The 19,533-nt window shown below is 37.0% G+C and overlaps 1 protein-coding gene across 3 annotated transcripts in view; it reads right to left on the bottom strand.

Moving 5' to 3' along the window:
- The window catches only part of SEC22A (SEC22 homolog A, vesicle trafficking protein), an 83,996-nt gene that overhangs the window by 19,218 nt on the left and 45,245 nt on the right, over positions 1 to 19,533 (bottom strand). For all 3 annotated transcript variants that reach the window (XM_027106572.1, XM_027106581.1, XM_027106564.1), the window contains exons 5-6: positions 17,997 to 18,112; positions 5,185 to 5,250 (exon numbers count right to left, since the gene is read on the bottom strand). In XM_027106572.1, the coding sequence (XP_026962373.1) occupies positions 5,185 to 5,250; positions 17,997 to 18,112 (182 nt within the window). The remainder of the gene's footprint in view (positions 1 to 5,184; positions 5,251 to 17,996; positions 18,113 to 19,533) is intronic.

Raw genomic sequence — 19,533 nt, 5'->3', positions numbered from 1 at the left:
TCAAGCAATTAGAGAAAGAAGAACAAAAAAAACCCAAAGCTAGCAGAAGGAAAGAAATCATAAAAATCAGATCAGAAATAAATGAAAAAGAAATGAAGGAAACAATAGCAAAGATCAATAAAACTAAAAGCTGGTTCTTTGAGAAGATAAACAAAATAGATAAACCACTAGCCAGACTCATCAAGAAAAAAAGGGAGTAGACTCAAATCAATAGAATTAGAAATGAAAAAGGAGAGGTAACAACTGACACTGCAGAAATAAAAGAGATCATGAGAGAGTACTACAAGCAACTCTATGCCAATAAAATGGACAACCTGGAAGAAATGGACAAATTCTTAGAAATGCACAACCTGCCAAGACTGAATCAGGAAGAAATAGAAAATATGAACAGACCAATCACAAGCACTGAAATTGAAACTGTGATTAAAAATCTTCCAACAAAGAAAAGCCCAGGACCAGATGGCTTCACAGGCGAATTCTATCAAACATTTAGAGAAGAGCTAACACCTATCCTTCTCAAACTCTTCCAAAATATAGCAGAGGGAGGAACACTCCCAAACTCCTTCTACGAGGCCACCATCACCTTGATACCAAAACCAGACAAGGATGTCACAAAGAAAGAAAACTACAGGCCAATATCACTGATGAACATAGATGCAAAAATCCTCAACAAAATACTAGCAAACAGAATCCAACAGCACATTAAAAGGATCATACACCATGATCAAGTGGGGTTTATTCCAGGAATGCAAGGATTCTTCAATATACGCAATCTATCAATGTGATAAACCATATTAACAAACTGAAGGAGAAAAACCATATGATCATCTCAATAGATGCAGAGAAAGCTTTTGACAAAATTCAACACCCATTTATGATAAAAACCCTGCAGAAAGTAGGCATAGAGGGAACTTTCCTCAACATAATAAAGGCCATATATGACAAGCCCACAGCAAACATCATCCTCAATGGTGAAAAACTGAAAGCATTTCCACTAAGATCAGGAACAAGACAAGGTTGCCCACTCTCACCACTCTTATTCAACATAGTTTTGGAAGTTTTAGCCACAGCAATCAGAGAAGAAAAGGAAATAAAAGGAATCCAAATCGGAAAAGAAGAAGTAAAGCTGTCACTGTTTGCAGATGACATGATCCTATACATAGAGAACCCTAAAGATGCTACCAGAAAACTACTAGAGCTAATCAATGAATTTGGTAAAGTGGCAGGATACAAAATTAATGCACAGAAATCTCTGGCATTCCTATATACTAATGATGAAAAATCTGAAAGTGAAATCAAGGAAACACTCCCATTTACCATTGCAACAAAAAGAATAAAATATCTAGGAATAAACCTACCTAAGGAGACAAAAGATCTGTATGAAGAAAATTATAAGACACTGATGAAAGAAATTAAAGATGATACAAATAGATGGAGAGATATACCATGTTCTTGGATTGGAAGAATCAACATTGTGAAAATGACTCTACTACCCAAAGCAATCTATAGATTCAATGCAATCCCTATCAAACTACCACTGGCATTTTCCACAGAACTAAAACAAAAAATTTTGCAATTTGTATGGAAACACAAAAGACCCCGAATAGCCAAAGCAATCTTGAGAAAGAAAGAAGGAACTGGAGGAATCAGGCTCCCTGACTTCAGACTATACTACAAAGCTACAGTTATCAAGACGGTATGGTACTGGCACAAAAACAGAAAGATAGATCAATGGAACAGGATAGAAAGCCCAGAGATAAACCCACGCACATATGGTCACCTTATCTTTGACAAAGGAGGCAGAAATGTACAGTGGAGAAAGGACAGCCTCTTCAATAAGTGGTGCTGGGAAAACTGGACAGCTACATGTAAAAGTATGAGATTAGATCACTCCCTAACACCATACACAAAAATAAGCTCAAAATGGATTAAAGACCTAAATGTAAGGCCAGAAACTATCAAACTCTTAGAGGAAAACATAGGCAGAACACTCTATGACATAAATCACAGCAAGGTCCTTTTTGACCCACCTCCTAGGGAAATGGAAATAAAAACAAAAGTAAACAAATGGGACCTAATGAAACTTAAAAGCTTTTGCACAGCAAAGGAAACCATAAAGAAGACCAAAAGACAACCCTCAGAATGGTAGAAAATATTTGCAAATGAAGCAACTGACAAAGGATTAATCTCCAAAATTTATAAGCGGCTCATGCAGCTTAATAACAAAAAAACAAACAACCCAATCCAAAAATGGGCAGAAGACCTAAACAGACATTTCTCCAAAGAAGATATACAGACTGCCAACAAACACATGAAAGAATGCTCAACATCACTAATCATTAGAGAAATGCAAATCAAAACTACAATGAGATATCATCTCACACCAGTCAGAATGGCCATCATCAAAAAATCTAGAAACAATAAATGCTGGAGAGGGTGTGGGGAAAAGGGAACCCTCTTACACTGTTGGTGGGAATGTAAATTGATACAGCCACTGTGGAGAACAGTATGGAGGTTCCTTAAAAAGCTACTAATGGAACTACCATATGACCCAGCAATCCCACTACTGGGCATATACCCTAAGAAAACCATAATTCAAAAAGAGTCATGTACCAAAATGTTCATTGCAGCTCTATTTACAATAGCCCAGAGATGGAAACAACCTAAGTGTCCATCATTGGATGAATGGATAAAGAAGATGTGGCACATATATACAATGGAATATTACTCAGCCATAAAAAGAAACAAAATTGAGCTATTTGTAATGAGGTGGATAGACCTAGAGTCTGTCATGCAGAGTGAAGTAAGTCAGAAAGAAAAAGACAAATACCGTATGCTAACACATATATATGGAATTTAAGAAAAAAAATGTCATGAAGAACCTAGGGGTAAAGCAGGAATAAAGACGCAGACCTCCTAGAGAACGGACTTGAGGTTATGGGGAGGGGGAAGGGTGAGCTGTTACAGGGCGAGAGAGAGTCATGGGCATATACACACTAACAAACGTAGTAAGGTAGATAGCTAGTGGGAAGCAGCCGCATGGCACAGGGATATTGGCTCGGTGCTTTGTGACAGCCTGGAGGGGTGGGATAGGGAGGGTGGGAGGGAGGGAGACGCAACAGGGAAGACATATGGGAACATATGTTTATGTATGACTGATTCGCTTTGTTATAAAGCAGAAGCTAACACACCATTGTAAAGCAATTATACCCCAATAAAGATGTTAAAAAAAAAAAAAAATCATTCAGGAAATTATTTTAAAGTTAATATTTACCTCACACTGCTTTAGAATCATATGAAATAATGCCTATAAAAGTTATTAAATTATAACTTTATAGCATTATAAAAATCATGTAAATATAGGAATTTTGCTTAGAGACAGCATGATATAGTGGAATGAATATGACACTGAAAATCAGAAGACTCAGAGTTCTGACGCTACCACTTACTGGCTATGTGACCTCAGGATAGTACTGAAACTGTCTCAGATTTTTCCTTTTCAAAAATGAGGATATATACCCTGTGTGATAGGACTGTAGAGATTAAAGTAGAAAATCTACATAAGAATATTTCATAAAATTAAAGTACTTGTGACATCAACGAATACAAGCTTTCACATTTCCTGCATGAAATGTCATTAATTAAATTCAATCTGCCAAATTTTACAGGAAAAATTTCTGAAGCTAATATAAATGATTAAGAAAAATTAGGGGATTGAAAAAAAAATGGTGCTGGGACTTCTCCGGCGGCCCAGTGGTTAAGACTCTGCGCTCCCAATGCAGGGGGCCCAGGTTCGATCCTTGGTCAGGGAACTAGATCCCACATGCCACAACTAAGAGACAGCATGCTGCAACTTTAAAGATCCTGCATGCTGCAAGTAAGACCTGGAGCAGCCAAATAAATAAATACATTTTTAAATGTGGCAACTGAAACTTCTAATATGTCTTTACATAAAAGTCAAATGCATATATTCAAAATATTTCCCGGGACTTCCCTGGTGGTTAAGACTCTGCGCTCCCAATGCAGGGGCCACGGGTTCGATCCCTGGTTGTGAAAGTAAGATCCTGCATGCCGCACAGCGCGGTCAAAAAAAAAGTGTACATATACTTTATATATATATATGCATATTTATTTCCCTAAAGGCTTCTACCGAGTTTTAGGTAGCCTTTTATTTGCAGTCCTGAATCTTTCTAATGTTTTTCTATGCAAGACAGAGAAATGTGTCACTTATAAAAGTTAGGTCAAAATGCCTTGCTTGCTCTAACGTGTTTTAGCAAAGACATTCTTTTTTTTTTTTTTTGCGGTACGCGGGCCTCTCACTGTTGTGGCCTCTCCCGTTGCGGAGCAACAAGCTCCGGACGCGCAGGCTCAGTGGCCATGGCTCACGGGCACAGCCGCTCCACGGCATGTGGGATCTTCCCGGACCGGGGCACGAACTCGCGTCCCCTGCATCGGCAGGCGGACTCTCAACCACTGCACCACCAGGGACGCCCAGCAAAGACATTCTTGAATCTGGGTAATTGGCATGGTTACCTCTCCCTTCCCTAACACATCTGTGCTTCCTCTGTTCTTAGAAATGGGAGTACGTATCTCCCTATCACTCAGGTACAAAACCTCCTCCCTCCTAAGTCTGAGATCTATTCTGTCTTTGAGTCCTAGTGAGTCTTCCTTCTCAGCGTCCTTCCTTTTCCTACCCCTACTGCCGTTACCATTAGCTTAAGCTTTCATTACCTTCTGCCTCTCAACTCATTTCCTTGCTTCTAGTCTCTCTGTTCTGACAATCCATCCTACTCATCAGTGCTAAATTAAATATCCTAAAATCCTGCTTTTACCGTTCCCTCTTCAAAGACTTTCCCCAAAGTACAAAATCCTCAACCTGGAGTAAAAGCAGAGCTTTGAAGCTGAATAATAAGTCACCAGAATATCTAGAAGTATAGTCTTTACTGCCATAGGCTGAGGACCTGCCGCCAATGAAGCCCCAGCACAGGAGAGGGCTAACACTGAGTTCACTGGGATCTATGTCCATTCAAAAGGGTCACAAAGCTAACAGAGGCTCAAATTTAAAAAAGGGGCAAAAACTCAGACATTATTTTTATTTATTTAAAGTGCACAAGAAATTTTTAGAATTGATACCTGAAACAAGCAATAATGGGAAAGTGTTTCTTAAAATCAGAGAGAACCTACCTGGTAAAGACAGGCTGCTGTTCCAAGGAAAAACGCAACAATGTAATTAAAATCCTCACCATCACTCTGCAAAAACAAAATAAAAATTACTTTTTTTTTCTGGTGCAAGCCCATTTCCAAAAACAATCCATTGGGATAGGATATGACAACATTTACACACAAATGGTCAAAATTTTCAAAAGTGGCATATAAAAATTCTCAAGAGTCCTGAAATAGAAACATAAAATACATTATAAGAACCAGGGAGTGTGAGGTAGAGGAAGGCTACCAGTCTTCCTCTATGTCTGGGCCTCCCCATCAATTATATCTTATCCAAGAGAAGATGAAAGCCAATGGAAACAAATTTCCATGTAACGTAGAAAGCCTCTCTTCTTGCTACTAAAGAAACCAAATAAAAATGTACAACACCCCAGGGACTTCCCTGGTGGCGAAGTGGTTTAAGAATCCTCCTGCCAGTGCAGGGGACATGGGTTTGATCCCTGGTCCAGGAAGATCCCACATGCTGCGGAGCAACTAAGCCCATGTGCCACAACTACTGAGCCTGCGCTCTAGAGCCTGTGAGCCACAACTATTGAGCCCACGTGCCACAACTACTGAAGCCCGCGTGCCTACAGCCCATGCTCCGCAACAAGAGAAGCCACTGCAATGAGAAGCCCATGCACCACAATGAAGAGTAGTCCCCACTCGCCACAGCTAGAGAAAGCCTGCATGCAGCAACGGAGACCCAACACAGACAAAAATAAATTAATTAATTAATTTTTTTTAAAAAGTACAACACCCCAGTGGCCTATAAAGTTAAGCCTGCTTTCTAGGATTACTATTTGGCTCAAATAAATATTGACAAACTTCACCATCTAGTAAGCACAATATTGAACTGTCCAATAAAGTCTCTGGCATGATTTAAAAAAAAAAAAAAAAAAGACAACCCGAACTGAAAAGCTACTGTCCACTAGAGTGTGCTAAATCCCAATGAGGACATTCAGTCATACATGCTATGCTAGAAAAAAAACCACCCAGAGGAAAAACAGAGACAGATTATTCATAGAATATTTCTTTTAAAAGAAAACTAATAGAGACATGTAACAAACCCTTTTTTTCTATTCCTTTCTGATTCCTCTTAAATATCTATATTTATCATTTCTTTCAATGTTTTTATGAAGTAGAACATAAAGCCCAGGCAGGAGCATCAAATTTCTTTCTTCTAGGTAGAAACATTAAATTTGGCCCTTATTTTAGAAAAAAATCTCTTTATACAATAAAAATTTCCAGAAGACATGGGAGTGTCTCTCACGACCATGTCTTCAGGAAATAATATAAAGAGAAAATTGCTTTTCCATTTGCTATTGGACAACAGAAGTGCCTGTAAGGCAGAGGGAGAGGGGCTTATCCTAGTGAGAGGATCTTAAAATAGAAACCATTAATCTGTCTGGGATGGTTAGGCCAGTTCAATCCCAGAGGCAGGGAAGGTCAACACAAAACCCTTCTACTTTAATAATTCTAAGACTTTTAAATAAGTTCTGCTTGATTGTTTTTTCTTCAGCCATTAAATGATCTTTTCTGATTATAAAAGTTCATGTTCATTGTAGAGAATCTGAAACAGAATGTTACAAAGAAGAAACTCGTATAGTCCATAATATTACAACTTTGGGAGAATTACTATTAACCATTTAGGTACTTCCTTCCAATCCTTTCTGTACAAAAATATATGTACGTTAAAAAAATGGAATCATACTTTTACATACTGCTTTCTAGTACTTCACACTATATCATAAACATGTTCTCAAGATACTAAATATTTCTCAACTACTTAATTTGTAATAATTACATAACCTTTAATTGTGGGACTATATAATAATTTAATTACTGTCTTACAACTGAATACTGTATTTTCCTTAAATTTACACTATCACTTTATAACTCTTTTAATTGCCTTTGGAACACTTAAAAGCATGTTTCTGGACAATCAGAGCTGGGTTCAAATCTTTACTTATTAGCTGTATGATCATGGACTATTTATTTAACTTCAATTCCCTTTTTTGAAAATAAAAGTAGAGATTCAATGAAATAACATTGGCAAAAATATAGAACAGTAACTGACACACAGTAAGTATTCAAAAACATTCTCTAACTTCTCTTTCCCAGAGGTTACTGTCTGCATCATTCATCAGATAATTAGGATTACCTTTCAATATTGTTTAAATCTCTAATATACTGGCCTTGTCTTCTCAATGAGATCCTAACCTTCCTTCAGGGCAGAAACTAAATCTTACTACTTGCATGAAACTGTGCACATAGTAGGAATTCAACAAATGCATGCCAAATTGAGTTCAGCTTTGAAAAATCTTTATTTCCCCTTGCTAAAGAGAATATTTATAAACATATCTTTCCATTCAATAAATAGTCATTCATTGAACACTTATGGGCCAAGTACTGTGTTACTAGACCAAGGACAGAAAACAAGTCAACACCAACTCAAGAAGCTCAACTCTAAACAGGAAGGCAGATACAAAGAGCAACAATTCCCACCTGAAGTGGTAACTGATGGGATAGGAGTGTGTAGAGGGTACTACAGGAGCCTACTGGAGACACATTTAACTCTACCTGGAGAAAAAAAGGATCAGGGAAGGTTTGGCACAGAAAATAAAGCTTAATTTGCATTTTGAAGGATGGACTAGTAGACAAGGTAGGAAGAGAATTCCAGGCAAAGGGAGTAGCTTGTGCAGTTTCAAGAAGGAAGAGGCTAGGATGACTCCAAGGTTTCCTATTCAGGCAACATTTAAATGATACCATTCACCAAGTTGGGGATATAGGAGGAAAAGTAGGTCTGAGAGCAGAAAAAACTTGAGTTCATTTTGGACAAGGTATTCTGGAGTTGCTAGTGACATATCCAAATAATTATGTTTAGTAGACATTTAAGTCAGCTTCAGGGAACAGTTTAACCTAGAGCTCTAGTTTAGTTGTCATATATTTAAATAGTAGTTAAATGAAATAAAGGACTATGACAACAGAATGCAAAGCTTAATTCTTGATTGGCTGATAGACTGGAGAGAGAAAAAAGTATATATAAAGGACATTCGGGGTCAATTTTGAATTGTGAAATTTGAATATAGATTTTATATTAGCTAATACTGCACTGATCTTCAATGTCTTTGGTGTAAGAATGGTATTGTGATTATGCAGGAGAATGTCCTAGTCCTTAAGACAGACATATTGAATAATTTTGGAATAAAATGTCATAACACCTACAATTTTACTTTCCAATGATTCAGAAAAAAAAGAAAATAAAGCGATAAAAGAAGAAAGAAAGGTAGGTATGTATACAGGTAGATGTTAATTGTATTGTTTTTTAAAAAACTTTCTGTAGGTTTAAATTCTTTCAAAATAAAATGTTGTGTGGTGGGGGAAAACAGGGATACAAATGAAAATAAAAATGCTATGCAGTCACTAAAAAGAATCTCTATATACTGCTATGAAATGATCTACACATTGTCAGGTGGAAAAAGATGCAAATCACTATGAACAGTAAGTTTACTGCCATTTATAAAGGAATAATTTTAAAAGAATAATTATATAAGTAAATATAGAAATACATATGTATTAGCATAGGCACATAATCGCTCTAGAAGGATACAGCAGTGGTTGACTCTGGGGAGCAGAAATGGGAAGAGAATTACTTACTGTGAAAATTAAAGGCTTTGAAATTTACCATCTACACATTTTATTGTGTGTATGCGTGACTGTGGATATTTGTGGATATACATGTATTAACTCTTTAAGTTATGAAAATATCCAAAGAGAAGGTATAGTTAGAAGAATATAAAGCCCATGACATGACACAAACGCTACTATTTAAAGGAGAGGTGGAGGAAGAAAGTTTACCAAATAAACTGAGGAACAAGAAGAGATAGGAAAAAAATACAACAGGAGAAAATTGTTTCACAGAACTGAAGGAATGAGATAATGTCAAGAAGAGTAAAGTAACACATCAAACTATTAATAGTGATCTGTTTCACTTGCTTCTAAGTTTTCTAAAATAAACATTATTTTTGAATTTAAACAATGAGTTATTTTCAAAAGGAAGAACTGAACAGTGTGTGAGATGAGACAGAGAGGAAACATCAAACAAGGCCTCAAGAGTGGCTGCAATATTTGGCAACCAGAAAGACACTAGTGAACTTAATGGTCGATGTTTGAAAGAATTATGAGGGCGGAAAGAGATCACAGTAAACTAAGAGAACAGAGGTAAGGGAACGGGGGCAACAGGCATAGTCTATGCTTTCAAAATATTAGAAGGGAACATGCATCGAGAGGTTTTTTTTAGGGTTTTTTGTTCGTTTTTTAAAGATCAGCAGGCTATAACATATTTATGAGCTGAGAGAACAGAGCCAGTAGAGAGGAAGCAGATGAAAAACAGATGAATAGCTAGAGGTTGAGGAAACATGGGGCAGAGATTTAGAGAATGGACAGAAGTGGGAGTGGGGTGGGTGCAGGGTCGACACGAGAAGGGATAAAGGTGGGGTGGGGAAGGAAGGGCTAAGGTAAGGAGTTCAAATTGTTAAAAATCACATTCACCTTCAGAGGATACTAGATTACCAACATTGCTTGAAAAATAACAAATAAAGGGAAAGAATTTTTTTTTAAGGTGATGATAAAGAGGTAAGCAGAAGCTTCATATAATAGCCATACAAATGTATTAGAATGATACTATTTAAATGTTTGTAATAATTGGGAAAAATTCACTTTTTAATCTTAGGTGAAAAAAAGGACACAAAGTTACATAATGGATATGATATGTATATATATGGTATATATTAATAAAATAAGAAAATTTGGGATTTTTCTTTTCTTCTTTATACATTTTCCCCCAATTCTTTAACAATGAGCATAGAACTCAGGAAAAATACATTTATTTTTTTAGAAGAAAGCAAGCAATGCATCTTAGCATAGATATTACACTACTAAATAAATCCAAACTTCCAGTGAGCTTTAATAGGTATGTAATTTCTTTAAAAGGTAGTAACAAATCTACTGGAAATAAAGAACTCAAGGAATAAAAGCAAGTTGATTACTTTTAGTTGTAGTATCCATTACAAACAATTTTAGAATCAGAGAGTTAGCACCTTAGTACTGAAGTGGTCCTTGAGCCTATGTAGTCTAAAACTTTCCTCTTGCAGAATAGGAAAATGAGCTCCAAGAAGGTAAAATAACCAATCCAAGGTCACAAAGTTAGTTAACTGGCAGAGGGGATCCAGGTATTCTGACTTCCAGGTCAGCATTTCTACTGCTGTATCAGAATACTCATATTTTTTCCTAATGTACCATGTGTGAATTACTTCTAGGCTGGCATCAGCTTAATTAAGATCATTGCTTCAAGGCTGATCCTTAAAGGAACACAGGAAAAATAAACCCAATGTGATAAAAGCTCATACATTTGTGAGGTGTCAATTCACAATAAACTTATTAACATCTCTAAACTCAGAACAAAGTATGGAAATGAGTGAAAATAATCTAATTTACACATTACTGTGAACACCAAATCAAACTCACCAACTTAATAAAAAAAACTGTGTTCATCCTAAACCTCCTCAGTCTGAACTCAAGATACCAAAGAAAAACTTCAGTACTACACATTTTAATATCACCCTAAGAGGCAGTTATTAATCTTATAATAAGATTATCCTCCTTATCACCCTAAGAGGCAGTTATTAATCTAGAAGAAACAAACTTGTGCTGAATCTTCAACCAGCGTTATACAGGTATGTTGGTTCATGTGGGTTCTGAAATTTAAACATGCCTCAGGCACCAAGCTACACGTGGCAATCATTTTTAGCATTCAAGAAGAGTATTTAGAATTCACAGCCTTAAGAAAGCAAACTTTAATTTTTTTTTTTTTTTTTTTTTGCAGTACGCAGGCCTCTCACTGTTGTGGCCTCTCCCGTTGCGGAGCACAGCCTCCGGACGCGCAGGCTCAGCAGCCATGGCTCACGGGCCCAGCCGCTTCGCGGCATGTGGGATCTTCCCAGACTGGGGCACGAACCCGCGTCCCCTGCATCGGCAGGTGGACTCTCAACCACTGCTCCACCAGGGAAGCCCCAAGAAAGCAAACTTTAAATTAATATTGATATATTGCTCACACTCAGGAAATACACTACACACTTTCAGCTAAAGTAGAGATTATTCCTAACACAAAGTAAAATGATGAACCAGAGAGAAGGTTAAGAGTATGTCTTAAGTTCAATGTCTTTAGTGAGAATAAAAAGGACCTTTTAATCAGTACAAGTCATGAACAATGATAAAATAGGTGCTAATGCGGGAAAATTAAAAGGGAGAGAACTCAGGCCCCTAATTTTGTGTATATTTTTTTTCAGGTTAATTCAAGCTATAAAGGATGTACTCACTGAAATTAATCTAGCTTGCACCCCTAATCCTATCCTGCTAAGAGGTCTAAGTTTATCACAGTGCCCTCTGCATTCTGACATTCATCTCCATTTGTTTGCCTATGGTCCATTCCATCTTTTAGGACACGGAATCCAACACTACATAGTACTCCCTCATTATTCTCATAACAAGACAAGGAAACATATCTCCAAGCACCAGTCACTTACCAGAACATTATCTCTATGCAGATGTAAAATCCCCAATAACTGGAACAATGGGATCTCTACTTTTGGTCCAGTGAATTTCCAAAAGCAGTATTTCTCATTTAGGTGAGAGGATCAGAATTTGCTGGAAAATACCTTAAAACTACCTATGAGTGACAAAGTACCTGTGGACTACATTCCCCCAACTTTGCACTCTTGTTTCCTCACTGCTCTCTTAAAGCATCACTGTTTTAGGAACCTCAACTGTTGATGAGTTGATGAGTGTATGTGGGTTATGGCAGAACGAAGATTTAAAACAATGCTAAGAGAACAGAATAACCGGGTGTCCCTAGTTCCCAGATAGCTAAAAATCCCATATGGACCAATTTACAGTTCCCTGGGTCAAGTGAGAAAGCAGTGCTGTTGGGGTGAATTTAGTCTAGGACGACAGTGAAAAAGAAAGAATTCCGTATCAACCATCAGAAAGACACATCTTCAAAGATACAAGCATGCAGAGAGTGCCCAAATTATAAATGATCTACTACTTTTACTATGAAAAAGACCACTCTAACCTCTTCCCCATTCAAAATGTACCCCATGCTGCTGTCACGCCCTACCACCACAGTTTTAAGGAACTATTTAAAACAAACAAACAAAAAAACCCTTGAAGCTTCTACAGAAATTGTAGACTCTAAGACAGAGGCAAGAAGCATGTGTGTGTGTGTGTGTGTGTGTGTGTGTACGTACGTACGTGTGAATAGACTGCTATCTTTAGAGCAGTTTTAGGTTTACAGTAAATGAAGCAGATAGTACAGAGTTCCCATATAACCATTTTTCCCCTACCCAGTTTCCTCTATCATTAACATCTTGCATTAAGGGGGTACAACCGATGAGCCAATAGTGACATACTATTATTAAAGTCCATGGTTTACATTAGGGCCCACTCTTTGTGTTGTACATTCTATCGGTTGTGACAAATGCATAATGACATAACCACTATTACAGTAACGTACAGAACAGATTCACTGCCCTAAAAATCTCATGCTCCTACTATTTATCCCTTCCTCTCTCCCTCCAAATCTTTTCATTTCCTGTCTTTAGAGTTTTGCCTTTTTCAAAATGTCATACAGTTGGAATCATATAGTATATAGTTTTTTCAAACTGGCTTCTTTCATTAAGCAATATGAACTTAAGGTTTAGCCATGTCTTTTTCTGGCTTGATAGCTCACTTCTTTTTATATATTACTGAATAATATTCCATTGTATGGATTGCTGAAGTTTGTTTATCCATTCACTTTGTTTTTTTTAATGATGGATTTATTTGGGTGTATTCTGCTTTTTTTTTTCTTTTGGCCATGCCACACGGCATGTGGGGCCTTAGTTCCCCGACTAGGGATTGAACCCATGCCCCCTACATTGGAAGCACAGAGTCTTAACCACTGGACCATCAGGGAAGTCCCTATCCATTCACCTTTTGAAAGGCATCTTAATTGCATCCAGCTTTTTGAAATTACAAATAAAGCTGATACAAACATTCATGCACAAGTTTTTGTGTGGATGTAAGTTTTCTACTCATTTGGGTATATAATACCTAGAAGCATGACTGCTAGATCATACGATAAGTCTATGTTCAGCTTTGTGTGAAACAGCCAAACTGTCTTCCAAAGTGACTGTACCATTTTGATTTCCCATCAGCAATGAGTGAGAGTTCCTACTGTTCCATTTCCTCATCAGCATTTGGTATTGTCAGTTTTTTGGATTTTGCCATTCTAATAGATGTTTAGTGGTGTGTTACTGCTGTTTCAATGTTCATTTTCTTAATGACATATGATGTTGAGCATCTTTGTATATGCTTATTTGCCTCTTGTATATCTACTTTGTTAAGGTGTCTGTTCAGTTCTTTAGCCCATTTTTTAATTGGGTTGTTTGCTTTCTTCAGTTTTAGAGTTCTTTGTATATTTTAGATACAAGCCCTTGTCAGATGTATTTGGCAAATATTTTAATGCTTTCTTCTAGCTTATGGCTTATCTTTTTCATTCCTTTAAAAATGTCCTTTGCAGTTTTAAAATTGAGTCCAACTTACCAATTTTTTCTCTCATGGATCATGCTTTTGTTATTGATCTAAAAATTCATCACCACACCCATGGTCACCTAGGTTTTCTCCTGTTACCTTTTATAAGTTTTATAGTTTTGTTTTATATTTAGGTCTGTGATCCATTTTGAGTTAACTTTTTTGTCCAAGGTGTAAGATCTGTGTCTAGCTTTTTTTTTTTTTGCACGTGGATGTGCAGCTGTCCAGCACCATTCATTGAAAAGAAAATTTTCTCCACTGAATTGCTTTAGTTGCTTTGTCAAAGATCAGTTGATTATATTTGTGTGGGTCTATTTCTAGGCTCTCTATTCTGTTCCATTGACAAAATTATTTGTCTGTCCTTTTGACAGTAGCACACTGTCTTAATTATAGCTTAACAGTAATTCTTGAGATTGGATAGCATCAGTTCTCTTTGTTTTCTTCAGTATTGTGTTGGTTATTCTGGGCCTTCTGCCTTTCCATATAAACTTTAAAATCACTTTGCCAATATCTACAAAATAAATTGCTGGGATTTTGATTGGGATTGTGTTGAATCTACAGATCAAGTTGAGAAGAACCAACATCCTAACAATTTTGAGTCTTCCTATCCATGAACATGGTAGCCCTTCTTTTACTTCTTTTATCAGAGTTTTATGGTTTCCCCATATAGATCTTCTATGTATTTTGCTAGATTTATTCTTAAGTGTCTCATTTGGGGGAGGTGCCAATATAAATGGAATTGTAATTTTAATTTCAAATTTCAATTGTTCCTTGCTGATATATAAGAAAGCAATTGACATTTATGCATTAACTTTGGATCCTGTGGCCTTGCTACAATCACTTATTAGTTCTAGGAGTTTGTTGATTCTTTGGGATTTTCTATATAAATAATCATGCCATCTATGAATAAAGGCAGCTGTATTTACTCCTTCCCAAACTGTATACTTTTTGTTTTCTTTGTCTTATTGCATTCACTAGGTCTTCCAATGTTGAATAGGAGTGATGATAGGGGACATCCTTGTCTTGTTCCCGATCTTAGGAAGACAACATGTACTTTCTCATCATTCATGATGTTAGCTGTAGGGTTTCTGTAGATATTCCTTATCAAGTTAAGGAAGTTCCCCTTTATTCCTAGTTTGCTGTGAGTTTTATCATGATTTTGTCAAATGCTTTTTCTTTTTGTTAATTTATTTTATTTAATTTATTTATTTTGGGCTGCATTGGGTCTTCGTTGCTGCGCGCGGGCCTTCTCCAATTGCAGCGAGCAGGGGCCACTCCTCGCTGCGGTGCGCAGGCCTCTCTCACTGCGGCAGCCTCTCTTGCTGCGGAGCACGGGCTCCAGGAGCGCGGGCCTCAGTAGCTGTAGCATGCGGACTCCAGAGCACAGGCTCAGTAGTTGTGGTGCATGGACTTAGTTGCTCTGCGGCATGTGGAAATCCTCCCAGACCAAGGCCCGAACCCGTGTCCCCTGCATTGGCAGGCGGATACTTAACCACTGCGCCACCAGGGAAGCCCCCCAATGCTTTTTCTGACAAAAAAGCATGATATGACCATATGATTTTTCTTCTTTAGCTGTTGATGTGATAGATTGTATTAACTGATTTTCAAATGTTGAATCAGCCTTGCAAAACTGGAATAAAACCCACTTGGTTGTAGTGTATAATACTTTTAATACATTGTTGGATTCAATGTGCTAATATTTTGTTGAGGGCTTCTGCTTCTATGTTCATGAGAGATACTCGTTTGTAATGTTGTCTTTTTAAAATATAAGTAGGCTGAGAAGTCTCAGAGCTATCAGTCAGTTACACATAAGCAGTAGTTTAATCATATTACTATTCTTCTGAAAACCTCAACTGTGATGATGCAAAGACATTACTGATCAGAGGGAGAACATGAAACACTTAGGAATCAAGGCAGGCATTAGTCGGGGATAACAGCTCAAAAGCCATGAAAAGCTGTAGTTTATACTACTTGCTTAGTTTTTTAAAAAATTTATTTTACTGAAGTATAGTTGATTTACAATGTTGCATTAATTTCTGCTGTACAGCTAAGTGATTCAGATATACATATACATATATTTTAAAAATATTATTTTCCACTATGGTTTATCACAGGATATTGAATATAGTTCCCTGTGCTATACAGTAGGACCTTGTTGTTCATCCGTTCTATACTACTTGCTTAGTTTTGAAGTTGTGAATCAGAGGAAAGAATCAGGAATCCAGGAAGAGGAAGGATAGGATATGAGTGCCTGAAAAAACTGTGAGATATGACAGCCTTGCCTGAGTTTTAACTTAAAAATCATACAGACTAAACCCCAGGTTCTGCAACTTATGTACTGTCTTCTAAGTCAGGGATGGTAAAGCTCTCCTTTCCTCTACCCAGGCCTGCTCCCTCCCTTTATTAGTTTGCCAATTTCAAACAACCAGAGAATTATTTTAACAATGAAATTTTAACCTCACAGAACCACCTTCATAATTTTGGAACTCTAAATACTAATTATACCATTATTTATTAAGATATGTCATAAAGGTGACTTTTATTAAAATTAATTTCTTTTAAAAGGAAATTTTCATATCTCTACCATTAATAGAAACTAGTATCCCTTACCAAACACAGACACTATACATTAATATACATTAAATACATAACTCTTAAAATTAAAAATGTTTCTCTCTCTACCACCTAAAGTCATCTATTGTGTAACCAGGTGTAAATGTGTCCTATTCTTAGAGAAATACTCATCAAATCCACCTTTCTCCTTCATTTTATAAGCAATAAAACTGAGGACCAGAAAGTAAGGTGAGCTACTCAAGGTCACCGAGCTAATCAGTAGCTCAGCTGGAGCCAACCCTCTCTCTTGCTCTCTCTTCCACAAACAAAAATCAACTCTTCACACTCCTATGCTACTGTTCTTTCCACTACATCAAGTTAAAAAAAAAAAAAAGGCAAGAGAGGATCTTATTTATTAGTATTTTCAGTCAGCAGTCTCCAAATTGCCTTTGTTTCTTTTTGGCAGGTTGTTTAGCTCGAAATTGAAATCCTGCTGGAATAAAGCTAACTGGCTAAGGAACAGAGGCAGGAATGACAAGAGACAATAGCCAGCTGTCCTGTGCCTGAAAGGGAAGAGGGGCTTTACCTGCATGCCCAGGATGTTCGGGAGAGGAATTCGGAAGTCATGAAAAGACCCCCAACCCCCTGCAGGCAAAACTCAGCTGCCTGGAACCTGTGATGTCCTCTGCTATTGGCTTCATATGGCTGAGGACGTTCAGAGGGTACTCAAAATGGCACTCTCTTGAGTATTCCCCCAAACTAACAGCTATTTAAAAACAGAATAGAAGGTGTCTTGATTGGGTTTTTACAAATGATATTCTTGGCTTAATACTGGCCAAAAAAAGAGAACTAATTTACAACATGGGAGTGTCAAAAAAATCTTCAGGGAAAGTGAGTAGAAACACGGAAAGGCTGGCTGAGATGTGCTTAACTTTAAGAAAGGGAGTTTCAAAAGCTTACAAAAAGAGTAAGAGAAAAAGTATACTCTGATAGCGTTACTCTCTGGAAAACAAAATAGTTGGCAATATCTCAAGAAATTAGTCATTTCACAGGCAGCCACCAGTCAAAAAGGAAAAGGAGCAGATAACTAGGTAGGAATACCCAGCGGTAGGACAAAAACCTGCCCATGAATGCCCTCTTCTTTCTTCTACTCCTCTCTGTCCACTCAGATCCTTCTAGGTCCCGCTCACCCCTCCCAGAGTTTCCCTCACCACAGAGCTTTCTTCTTCTATCCTGACTCACACTGACCACTCCTCTTCCAAACTTTCTGTACTTGACATTTGTTTGTGGACTTCTTTGCCTCCCCAATTTAACTCTAGGGTCTGAGACTGCAGGGCCCTTGTCACATGTATCTTGGTGTCCCCAGAATACCTCTAAACAGTACCTCCTGGGAGAGTAGATAATAAATAAATATGTGTTAATTAGGTCAAAGAAGTCAACTAGAAATCAGTGTTTTTAGAGGAAGGGGAAACTAGAGTAGGTATAAAGAATACAAAATCTGAGCATGCATTTTAAGTTGTACTAATACCCAAATCAATTTAAATCAATTGTGTAACAAGTAGAATCAAAAGGCATAGTCACCTGAAATTGCAAAAATAGCACAGTACCTGCAGGAGACTTTCTATGGCATGAAAGCCTCGAATTAAATTCAGAGCTGCACATAAAAGACTAAGGATAAATGCCACAATCCCTGACAGAGTTGCTGGTTCCAGTCGCTGGTGAGCTGGAAAATAAAAGAAATGATTAGGAATAAACATCAATATCTCACGTCAATACCTACACGTATGTAAAATGAAATTCACTGCTCAATTTAAAGGGGTCAAATACTGATGAATCTTCATAAAATTATTTAATAATGCACCTTAGAAATTAAATATTTTTTAAAATGCAAAATGTCTGACATGACAGCTTAATTCCCCTGAACTCAAATTAAATTCTTTTTCTCTACACTTTTAACAAAGACACCTAATTTGCATTTGGGGTATACAGTGCTAAGGTGCCCTCATATCTGGCAGTAAATCATGTAGGAAAAACCCTTATGCCTAAATATGTCTACCATTTACAAGTAGCTGCAAATATTTGCAAAGGTGAGTCTGCTCAGAAATTCACTATAATTCCTACTTTTTCTGAAAATGCTTAGAAAACATTTTTAAGGACAAACATAGCTTGCTTTTAAGCAAAGCTCTTCCTTATTTGGGTTCCAGCTCTATAAATACCACAGGATATATGTGAAAGCTCATCTATAATCACCGATCTGAACTCTACAGTAGAATGGATTCTTATAGTTATGAGGTTCCTGGTCTCTGAAGACCACTTGAAAGTAAAAAAGCTAAAACAACAGTTGAAGAAGTTGCAGCACAAGATATTTAGATATACAATAGCTTCCCTTCATCATCTTGCAGTTAACAGAATTAACTATAGAGTCTAAATGAAAACACAAAACTAAATACATAATCATCTAGACCTCAAAAGGGAGAAAGAGAGGACAGCAGAACTACATTTAGATCACTTTATTTAAATCACTGAAGTGTAAAAGCCCTAACAATGAAGTTAATGAGGTGGAACATTAATATAAGGAAGGGCTTAAATCTTTGCAACTTATATTCAGCCATTACAGCAGAAAAGCTTCCCTAAACAATTCATAAAAACACGAAAACCCACATGTCGCAAAAAAGTATTTATTCCCCAGGTTCAGCAGAAAATCCACCTAATACAGGATGAGTTTTCTTAAATTTCTTCTGTGCCCGAGCTGACTGCTTGGTCTCCTAATCAATTTCCTTGAGATTTTAATATGAAAACAAAAAACTAAATGCCTTTGTAAAGTACTGATACCAAATTTTCTATCACTACAGAAAAAAATCTCGCAATTTGAAAATCTATCCAGCTGGTCTATCAATTAGTCATGTTTTACATCCCTCCCTCCATGCTTCCCCACTCCCTCTGAGTAGTAAGGGGGAACTGGGCTCTAAGTAAAAAAGAGATCCTTAACAAGGGCCTCAAGCATAAAGACACCTGATAACTAAATAGATTATAGAAATAATATTTCTGAAGTATACAAAGCAAGTTTACCTTACAAAAAAAACAAACAATATTCTGTACTGTAATTAAGAACCATAGGTTTTTTTTTTTTTTTTTTTTTTTTTT

Source organism: Aethalodelphis obliquidens, unplaced genomic scaffold (genome assembly GCF_003676395.1).
Source record: "Aethalodelphis obliquidens isolate GAN/ISIS:26980383/991018 unplaced genomic scaffold, ASM367639v1 scaffold1, whole genome shotgun sequence".
Lineage (NCBI taxonomy): Eukaryota > Metazoa > Chordata > Mammalia > Artiodactyla > Delphinidae > Aethalodelphis > Aethalodelphis obliquidens.
This window is presented reverse-complemented; position numbering and strand designations above follow the sequence as displayed.